This window comes from Oryctolagus cuniculus, chromosome 15 (assembly GCF_051225735.1).
Source record: "Oryctolagus cuniculus isolate XC-2025 breed Fujian yellow rabbit chromosome 15, ASM5122573v1, whole genome shotgun sequence".
In the NCBI taxonomy this organism is placed as follows: domain Eukaryota; kingdom Metazoa; phylum Chordata; class Mammalia; order Lagomorpha; family Leporidae; genus Oryctolagus; species Oryctolagus cuniculus.
Genome location: NC_142881.1, coordinates 40,960,304 through 40,971,257, shown reverse-complemented (window position 1 = coordinate 40,971,257; position 10,954 = coordinate 40,960,304). Strand labels below are relative to the sequence as shown.

Below are 10,954 nucleotides of genomic sequence, written 5' to 3'. Positions count from 1 at the left end.
GATACAGCTTTCTAGGGAAACAAGTCTGGGCATCTCCTCCCCATCAAGGGCTTTCCCATGACTAATTCACTGTCCTGCAGGTAAGTTTGCTCTGAATAAACAGCTGCAGGATCATCACATTGCCACATGTATCATGACAGGGGGTAGTTTCTAGCACCAACAAGAGAAAAGTGGAGCTCTGGTAGACACCACCAATAAGAAGCAAACCTCTACCCCGAATCCGAATCTCAGCACAGGCTTATTCTTCCCAGTCTATTATGAACACAGAAGATGATGTGGGGCAAGTTGTTGTAGGCCACGCCAGCATGTCAGGGCCCCCAGAGGACTGGGCACAGCTATTGTAACCATACATACCCAAGATACTTATCTCTGGGGAATCAGATCAGCTTACACAGCTCCAAGGGCCTTTATTCACCAAGAATGAGAAATAGATTGTCATTAAAGCCTAGTATGCTTTGACTAAAGACTCAGTATGCTGACACATACATACACTCTGTTTCTATGACTTCTAAGACCTAAAAACACCTATTGCAAAGTAATGCAACATTCCAGTATAATCAATATTACTTGGTATCTCAGAGAACAGCGGTAAATGTAGGCTAAGGCTTCCATTTAGAGATGTGCAGACTCTTGTACCATGAAAAGAAAAATTCTTTATTCCAGTAAGCAAACAGAGGTGCAGGCAAGGGCAGACTTCTGCAGGTTCACACAGCCACATGCCTGGGCTTCCCTGCCGGCCTGCTCCACAGCCTCCTTACTAAGCTCCATCTGCCAGTGCCAATTCTGTCCAAGGATGGAAACAGAAAATGACACATCAGCACAACTGTTTTCCCCAGTCTCTTATCAACCGGTTTTCTTTATTTTTTGTTGTTGACTATTTCCATAGTTTACTTCATATGTCAAGATATCCCATTGTCGTATTTTAATTAAAGCTATTTTTAATGAATGCATATTTCATAGGTACAACTTTAGGAATATAGTGGTTCTTTGCCCCATACCCCCCCTACCACCCCCACTCCTGTCCCACCTTCTACTCCCTCTCCCATCCCATTCTTCATTATTATGTTCATTTTTAGTTCAACTTTATATACAGAAGACCAACTCTATGCTAAGAACAGATTTCAAGAGTTTGCACCCACCCCTACACACAACATCTAAAGTACAGTTTGAGAAAGAGAGCAAAGCAGTCTCTAGGTTTCCTTTTCCAGGGAAAAGTTTCAGTTTCCTTTTCCAGGGAAAAGTTTCAGTTTCATTTTCCACTTTCGGTTTCCAGCTTTCAAATGCAGGGATACACCCTCAACTGACAACATTTCCTGCTGTTACCTCCCTTATATATTCCAAGGTATCTGAAAATCTACAAGGCAGACTGGCCAGATCACCAAGGACCCCATCCAGCTAAAGGAAACCCTACAGAACTTCGGACTCCTCACAGCCACCATGAGGTAAGAGGCTCTCAGCTTCTTTGCACTGTGTCTGTAGAGATTCTGAGAAACTTTTCATCAATATTATTTCAACAGGTTTGGTCTCAGTAAGGTCAAGTTTCCCAATGACTCTATGTAACTAGCTGTATTTGGACTAGTATGTTGGAGTGTCAGTGTGTGTGCATGTATGTTTGTGTGTGTCCAAGACTATGGGGATACACATTCCTAAACACAGGTAAAGGACTTCTTTCATGCAGGCATTTTTAGTTTTGTTAACTTTGACCTAAGCAATATTTCCTCATATTATATTCTAAAGAGGAGAGGGAAAATGGAAAAGAGTTTTGCAGGAAGGGAGAAATTGATCCAAATCTCAAGAGTCTGTTCTACCAAATGCACTTGTCCTGTGTGTGGAGGACTGGGCAGCTTATTCATGCAGACGGCATTTTTTGCTGACTCCTCACCAGGGAGGAAACACAGGGTCCATGGGGCTGGGTCAGCTGCAGTCAGGAGGCCTCTGAGACGCTCTGCTGAAAATATTGTGGGGAAGTGGCAAGAGCAGCTCATGGCCCTACCCTGCAGGCTTCTGCTTTGACTTTCTGCCCAGCGGGGCTCCTGTGTCAGTCTGGCTGCATTTTAGAGCAGCAGATACTTCTTCCCAGGGGAACTTCGGCCGTCCACAGAACCCTGATACCTGCCTTGCCGTGAGTCTTGGCTGGAGTTCTGTGCTTGGAAGCAGGAATATCTCCCTTGCCTACAGGGCCTTGTCTGAGAATTTCTGTATGGCCTCAACTGAATCTTGATTCGAAGAACTCTTATTAGTTTGCTTTCATGTTTTACTGCATGACCCCAGTCATTTCTTCCAAACCTGCCAATTCGAACACTGCAGGAAACCCATGTAGATAATGCCCTGGACGCTAATAAAGACTTGGGCCCACAGGTACATCTCTCTTCTCCCCACCCCGTGGTAGAACATGCATGTTCCCAGTGGCTCTCCCATTCCCATCAGCCCTGCATGGTGCTTGCACTCTTCTCTCTGGGACCTGTAAAGATTTAGCTGCTCTGTTAGTTGATGTGTTTCTTTGAGTTGTCTCCTCTTTAGCTCACCTGATCCTAACTTCCTTTCAGGTCAGGGCTCTCCCAGAGAGGGCCTATCCTGACAGCAATGGCTTGGACAATGTCAGACCAGGGCCACAGTGGTGATTGCCAGTAGGAACGAGTGTCCTATGAGAGGGACACCTGATTAGGGACCAGACATTTAGCATCAGGCCATGAACCAAAATAAAGAGGTAGCCATTGAGAGACACATGTAAACACCCTGGGTTGGGGCTAGTCTTCATAGTCACTCTCATGACTGACACCTCAAATCAAATGGGGAGAAAAATAACTGACCTTTGGAATTGGCTTCTTATAATAAGCATGTGCAGCTGCCTTATTTCTTTCTACGTTTGAATAATATTACCTTTCTAGCTATTCTATGTTGTGCTTATCTGTTAATCAGGTAATGAGCATTTGGATTGTTTCCATTCTTGGGCTGTTGAGAGTATTGCTGCAGTGAACAACTGTGTACAAATGTTCCTTATTTCCTTCTAATTATTTTGAGCATACACGGAGGTTTGGGATATAGCCAGGAATATATACCCTGGAGTGGGCTCTATGCTAATCTACGAATTACTTGTTGAGAGTCAAATAGCTACTTTCCACAGCAACTGTACCATTTTTCATTCCTGCCAGCAATGTCTGAGGATTTCTATTTTCCCACATCATTGCTGATGCTTCCTCACTGTTTTTTTCTTTTCCAATTTAGCTGACTTAGTGAGAAGTGATTTGGATTTACATTTTGCTAATGACTAATGATGTTGACTATGCTTTCATGTGCTTGCTGGTCTTCTGTGACTTTTTTGGAGAAATGTCTACTCAAGTCCTTTGCACATCTGTAAAGAGTTCTTCGTCCTTTTGTTGCTGATTTGTAGGAGATTTTGGTATACACGGGATAGTAATCTCTTACCAGATGCATGCTTTCAAAGTATTTTCTCTTGTTCTGCAAGTTTTCTTATCACTTGTTGCTAATGTCCTTTGATATACACAAATTTTTAATTTCCATGAAGTCCAATTTATCCATTTTGTCTGTTTTTCCCTAGGGTTTTAGTATCATGATCAAAAAAACACTGTCAAAGCCGGCGCCGTGGCTCAATAGGCTAATCCTCCACCTTGCGGCGCCGGCACACCGGGTTCTAGTCCCGGTCGGGGCGCTGGATTCTGTCCCGGTTGCCCCTCTTCCAGGCCAGCTCTCTGCTATGGCCAGGGAGTGCAGTGGAGGATGGCCCAGGTGCTTGGGCCCTGCACCCCATGGGAGACCAGGAAAAGCACCTGGCTCCTGGCTCCTGCCAGGATCAGCGCGGTGCGCCGGCTGCAGCGGCGGCCATTGGAGGGTGAACCAACGGCAAAGGAAGAGCTTTCTCTCTGTGTCTCTCTCTCACTGTCCACTCTGCCTGTCAAAAAAAAAAAAAAAAAAAAAAAAAAAACAAAACAAAACAAAAAAAACACTGTCAAATCATGTCCTGAGGGTTTTTTTTTTTTTTTTAATGTTTCCTTCTAAGAGTTGTATAGATTTAGGTTATACATTTTTTTTATTCTCTTTTAAGTTAATATTTTTATGTGGAATAACATGAGACTAGTTTTATTCTTTTGTGTGGTTATTCAAAAGACTTTTTCCCAAAGTAAAACACTTTTGTCAAAAACTATTTCACCAGAGCCGGCGCCGCGGCTCACTAGGCTAATCCTCCACCTAGCGGCGCCGGCACACCGGGTTATAGTCCCAGTCGGGGCGCCGGATTCTGTCCCGGTTGCCCCTCTTCCAGGCCAGCTCTCTGCTGTGGCCAGGGAGTGCAGTGGAGGATGGCCCAAGTGCTTGGGCCCTGCACCCCATGGGAGACCAGGCACCTGGCTGCTGGCTCCTGCCATCGGATCAGCGCGGTGCGCCCACCGCAGCGCGCTGGCCGTGGCGGCCATTGGAGGGTGAACCAACGGCAAAGGAAGACCTTTCCCTCTGTCTCTCTCTCTCACTGTCCACTCTGCCTGTCAAAAAAAAAAAAAAACAACAAACAAACAAAAAAAAACTATTTCACCATAAGAATGAACTTCAGGGCCGACACTGTGGCACAGTGTGTAAAGCCACTGCCTGCAGTGCCAGCATCCCATATGGGTGCCTGTTTGAGTCCTAGCTGTTCCACTTCCAATTCAGCTTTCTGCTATGGCCTGGGATAGCAGTGAAAGATGGCCCAAGTCCCTGGGCCCCTGCACCTGCGTGCACATGGCTCCTGGCTTCCAATAGGTGCGGCTTGGGCTGTTGTGGCCATCCAGGGAGTGAACCAGCAGATAGATCTCTTTCTCTTTCTCTCTCTCTCTCTTTCTCTTTCTCACTTTCGCTATCTCTCTCTGCCTCTGCCTTTCTATAATTCTCCCTTTCATATGAATAAATAAATCTTAAAAAAAAAAAAAGAATGAACTTCATTGTGTACTGCCACACAAACTTGTTGTTGAATCTCTAAGTCCTATTGAGACTCTATCTGGAGATAGTGCTGAATAGGAAGGAATAACGGTGAGGTCATAGTGCAGGACTTTAATCTGGTAAGGCTGGTATCCTCATAAAAAGATGAAGAGACCCAAGTATGTTTTCTCCTCGTGGACCAATGCAGACAGGCCATGTGAGGAGGCAGCAAGAAGGCAGCCACTGCAAATCCAGAGGAGTCCTCAGCAGGGTCCAGATTTTTTGGTACCTTCATCTGGGACTTCTAGCTTCCAGAACTCCTGAAAAAAAAAATCTTTTAAGCCATCCAGTCTGATATTTTGTTATTTTAGCCTGAGCTGATGAAGACAACCCTTATTCAACAGTTTATTTCTGGGCTCTTTATTGTACTCCATTCGTCTATATAGTTTGTTTTTATGCCAGGAACTCAGTATTTTGATCCTTTTTTTAGTATGTTTTAAAATATGACATGTGAGCTGTCCAACTTTGTAATATTTCTCAAGATTGTAATGGCTAATTGGGATCTTTTGAGATCCTAAATATAATTAGGATGAGAATTCTAATTCTGAAAAAGAAAAAGCTGTTGGGATTTTGACAGGGGATGAATTAAATCTGTATATTTCTTTGAGTAGTGTTGTCTTCTTTACAATATTAAGTCTTCTGATCCATGAACACAGGATGTCTTTCCACTTATTTGTGTCTTTCTTCAATTCATTCAGCAATGTTTTACAGATTTAGATATACAAATCTTTTACCTTTTGGTTAAGTTTATTCCTAAGTATATCATTGTCATGGTATTAAATATGAGATTTGTGCTTTCTTAATTTCCTTTTTAGATTGTTCATAGTATACAGAAACACAAGGGATTTTTTCGTGTTGATTTTTTTATCCTGCAACTTTGCTGAATTTATTTATTAGTTGAAACAGTTTCTGCATGGAATCATCAAGATTTTCTATATATAAGATCTATATTTTTAGATTTTTTCTATATATGATTCTATGCTAAATAGAATTTGTGGAAGCAAGCATCCTTGTCTGTTCCTGATCTTGAAAGATGAGATTTCATCTTCTAGCATTGAGTGTGATGCTCACTGTGGGTTTTTTATATGTGGCTTTTATTGTGTTGGGGGTAGTTTCCTTCTATTACTTGTTCATTGAGTGTTTGTATCTGTTAGCATGTTAATTTTGCCAAATGCTTTTTCTGTGGTGAGAGTCATTATTTTTCCCCTTAATTCTATTAATTTGGTATATTACATTGGTTGCTATTTGCATAGTGTATAACATTCTCCATTTATAGCACATATTTTTAAATGAAAACATCAGAGATGAAAATCAAATTAGTAACTCCAAAAGGCCAGGATGTTTGGGAGGCTAGGTCAAGAAGGGACATGTTGATTATAAAGGGTTATCCTAAGAGAAATGTTTCAGTGATGGGATAGTTTTGAATATTAATTGAGGTGGTAGTTCCAAGTTCATTAATGGGAAGAAAAAAATCACAGAACTACATACATACATTATTATACCAATGTCAATGCCTGATGTTCATATTGGATTATAATTACATAAGATGTGATCACTGAGAAAAGTGAATGAAGGAAACCCTGAATCTCTGCTCTACCTTTGTGTGAAATTAGAGGTATGTTGAGTGGAGGGAAAAAACCCTTGGTAAAACAGTATGTCTTTTGGTTGCTCTGAATATCTTGCATTATATGGAGACTAAGATATTCAAATGCATAACATTTAATAAGCATCTGTATTACTAACTGGTCTGTGTCCCAATTATATTAGCAGCAAAATAAAAAACCTTTGATATAGCTTATAATATATCTAAGTGCTATAGATCTCTAGGCTTATTAAGCTTCCCTAAGCCCAGTATGAGAAGTTTTATTATTATCCTCACTTACAAAGACGATCCTAAGAGTAGTTGGTTAGCCAGAAAGTACTAGAGCCAGAAGATAGTCGACCGAAAGACATTCACAGCCCATATCTTAAAAATATGGTGCTTTAGGCCGGCGCCGTGGCTCAATAGGCTAATCCTCCACCTTGCGGCGCCGGCACACCGGGTTCTAGTCCCGGTCAGGGCGCCGGATTCTGTCCCGGTTGCCCCTCTTCCAGGCCAGTTCTCTGCTATGGCCTGGGAGTGCAGTGGAGGATGGCCCAGGTGCTTGGGCCCTGCACCCCATGGGAGACCAGGAAAAGCACCTGGATCCTGGCTCCTGCCATCGGATCAGCGCGGTGCGCCGGCTGCAGCGGCGGCCATTGGAGGGTGAACCAACGGCAAAGGAAGAGCTTTCTCTCTGTGTCTCTCTCTCACTGTCCACTCTGCCTGTCAAAAATAAAAATAAAAAAAAAAAATATGGTGCTCTGTAAGAAATACAAGCGGTACACTTTTAAGAAGAGAGACTAAAATTGGACATGTGGTTTCTTGGGTCTTTTTGCTTTGGCATTCCTTCATCAGCTACATGAATTCTGCTGTTGTTTCACAGTGAGCGTGCTGAGGAGCATCCGCTGAAGGACAGGCTGCAGAAGCTGAGATGTCACTTCACATGGGGGCTGCTCATCGAAGACACTGGGTTGCCTGACCTAGAAGACAGAATCCTGGAAGAGATTCAATTTCTAGACACTGAACACAAGGTAGGATACAACCTGCTGGCCTATGTGAAACACCTGCAAGGCAAGCATGAGGATGCCCTGGAGAACCTGAAAGAAGCAGAAGAGGTGGTTCAGGGAGACCAGGCTGACCACTCAGATGTGAGGAGTCTGGTGACCTGGGGCAACTGCGCCTGGGTGTACTACCACATGGGCAGGCTGGCAGATGCACAGACGTACCTGGACAAGGTGGAGAACACGTGCCAGAAGTCTGCAGACCCCTCCCGTTATAGTACGCAGTGTCCTGAGATGGACTGTGAGGAAGGCTGGGCTTTGCTGAAGTGTGGAGGAAAGAACTATGAGCGGGCCAAGGCCTGCTTTGAGAAGGCTCTGGAAGCAGACCCTGAGAACCCCGAATTCAACACAGGGTATGCAATCACTGTCTATCGCCTGGATTACCCTGCCAAAAGACCATGCGATGTCAGTGATGCGTTTTCTCTGCAGCCCCTAAGGAAGGCCGTCAGGCTCAATCCACAAGATGCATACCTTAAAGCTCTGCTTGCTCTGAAGCTGCAGGATGTAGGACAGAAGGCCGAAGGAAGAGAGTGCTTGGAGGAAGCTCTTGCTCACACATCCTCCCAGACCTATGTCTTTCGATACGCAGCCATGTTTTTCCGCAGACAAGGCCGTGTGGATGAAGCTCTGAAGTACCTAAAAATGGCCTTGAAGGCAACACCCAGCTCTGCCATTCTTCACCACCAGATAGGCCTCTGCTACAGGGAACAAATGATCCAAATAAAGAAAACTACCCACTTGCAGCCTACAGAGCAGGACAGAGACAATGTGGACAGACTGGTTCAATTAGTCATATTTCACTTTGAATATGCTGTCAAACAAAAGCCCACGTTTGAGTTTGCTTATATACACCTGGCACACATGTATATAACCGCAGGCGATCTTGAAAAAGCTGAAGATACTTTCCAAAAAGTGCTGTGCATGACACCAGCCCGGGAACACATACTGCAAGATATACACTTCCACTACGGTCAATTTCAACAATTTCAAAAGAAATCCGAAGTTGATGCCATTACCCATTATTTAAAGGCAATAAAAATAGGAAAGGACTCATATGCCAGGGATAAAAGTATCAATGCCTTGAAACAATTGGCTTCAAAGAAACTAAAGACAAATGCATTTGACCTGGAAGGCTGGAGTCTCCAGGGGTTGGTCCACAGGTTGAAAGGAGAATTGAAAGAAGCCCTGGAGTGCTATGAGCAGGCCCTGAGACTAGCTGCTGACTGTGATAACAAGGTGGCATGTGGCCCCTAGGTACTCTAATATTGACCACTTTTATACTGTGTTTGATTTAGGTTAACATGTAGTAATTACCTCTCCTGCTTGATGGCTTCAGAAACATATTACATAATTGATAATGATGCAATTTTTAAAAAAATTACTCAAAACTGATACAACTAGTTGCATTCAAAATATAGTAAATCATTTGGCCTAGTGCTTTGATTGCCAGGATACCCACACCCCACCTTGAAGCACCTGGTTTCATCCTCAGTTCCAGCTTCTGATTCTAGTTTCATGCTAATATGGACCCTGGGAGGCAACAACGATGGCTCAAGCAGTTGGGTTCCTGTCAGCAATGGGAGACCTGGATTGCTCTCCTTACTCCTACCTTTGCCTGTCACAACCATATGGGCACTTGCAGAATAAACCAGCTATGGGAACACCCTCTCTCTCTCCCTGACAAATGAAAATAATAGAAAATAGTGAAACATAAAGTGTGTATGTGTGTGTAGAAGAAAACTATTTGCATAAATTTTGTTTAGTAGAATTAACAGTTTGCCAAGTAGCTTTGTAACAAATAAAATACTCAGCTTATGTATACTAAAATGTTTACTTCATTTATCAGCAAATGTTTACAGTGATAGACACCAAAAATACTATGGTGAACAGGTAGATGTTTTCCAAAAACTTAATGCAGTTTACAACCTAGTGACACAGGCAGTAAAATAAGTACACAGTCAAGTAAAGGTCAGCCTTCACAATGAACATGTTTTATGTTTAATTCATTGTTAAAAATTCATAGAAAATAAACTTCTTGGGAAAGCTTACTTGAAGCTCTATTTAAGTCATTTTCTAATACTGATCTTGTTACGTCAAGAAATATGAAAAGGATGCTAAATTATATGACAGCAGAGATCACCAATGTAAAGTAATGATTATATAACAAGTTCTATAATACAGAGAACATGTTGTGTGAGACAGGCATGACAGTCTTCAGAGATCATAGAATGCTTCACTGTTTACCCAACAGCAGCTCTCCATCCCATCTCTCAAGAGACCTCCTCTCTTCTCACGGTCAAGAATATTCAAGTGTGGCATAGCCTGAATGTTGGCAGAGGCAAATAGGAAAAAATACAGGAATATAGATGCTGTTTTGTATTGAAAATACTCATAGCATTGCCATACTTACACACAAACACCTCTAGGCATTACCATGAAGTCTCTTGAAACTGGCATCTCAATTTCAGCAACGTGTTACTCCCATGTAAATGAATGACTGACATAACCTCAGCTGATCCCTTTACTTACATTTACACCTCGATCAGGCCAAGCTCCAGCTCCTCTCATTGACTACTGCTCAGGGGTCCCAGCTCAGTCCTTTGCTTGTTGCTGTGTACACACCACTGCAGGCTCCAGCCCCTTGCACGCCAATCTGACCACCCATATCTGCATTTTCATGATGCTGCTGGAAAAGAAACTTCATGGGGACTCAGCACTTCTCCCCTATAGCCTACTTCCACTCCAGTTACCCACCCCAGCGAGACCAAATGTCATACAGCCACCTCTACTCTGAAGTCCCACGTTGAAAGGAGTAAGCCTTCTGGTATTCCTTTTTTTTTTTTTTAACTAGAAACAATTATTTTTATTTAAAATATATTAAAAAGTTGGATAAAGCAGCTGTCTAAATCAAACAAAATTATATTGCTGCAAGTTTTTCCTATTTTCTTCATTAAAATTAGTATATTTCTTATATAAAGACTCCACCCTTTCACCCAGGCCTCTTCTTTCTGAATCTGAGTAATATTTTCAACTTCTTCAATCTGCATTCATTTTTCTTCTGACACTTGAAGTCTGCCTCATGTCTCATGCAGGCTATATCATGCACGTAAATCTTTAAACTAGGAATGTAAATGAAGGTATTATTTACAGCAGTGATCTAATGGAAGGAGGAGAATGCAGTAAGAGAATGAGGGAAGATTTTGCCTCCCAGAGGGTTGACAATGCCAGTGGACTTATTCTGATGACTGGACTTCGGGGATATTACTGAGGGTTTATGAAAGGATCCTGCTTAAGTATCCTGCAATGCCTTGGACAGCTTCCCACAACAAAAGAATTACTCAGT

At 42.7% G+C, this 10,954-nt stretch overlaps 1 protein-coding gene across 1 annotated transcript; it reads left to right on the top strand.

Moving 5' to 3' along the window:
- Positions 1-1,358: 1,358 nt before the first annotated feature.
- On the top strand, positions 1,359-9,659 carry LOC127484142 (antiviral innate immune response effector IFIT1). Its single transcript, XM_089314802.1, has 2 exons — positions 1,359-1,442; positions 7,434-9,659. The coding sequence occupies exons 1-2, from the start codon at positions 1,438-1,440 to the stop codon at positions 8,863-8,865; spliced, it is 1,437 nt and encodes a 478-aa protein (XP_089170928.1). The 5' UTR covers positions 1,359-1,437; the 3' UTR covers positions 8,866-9,659.
- Positions 9,660-10,954: the final 1,295 nt, after the last annotated feature.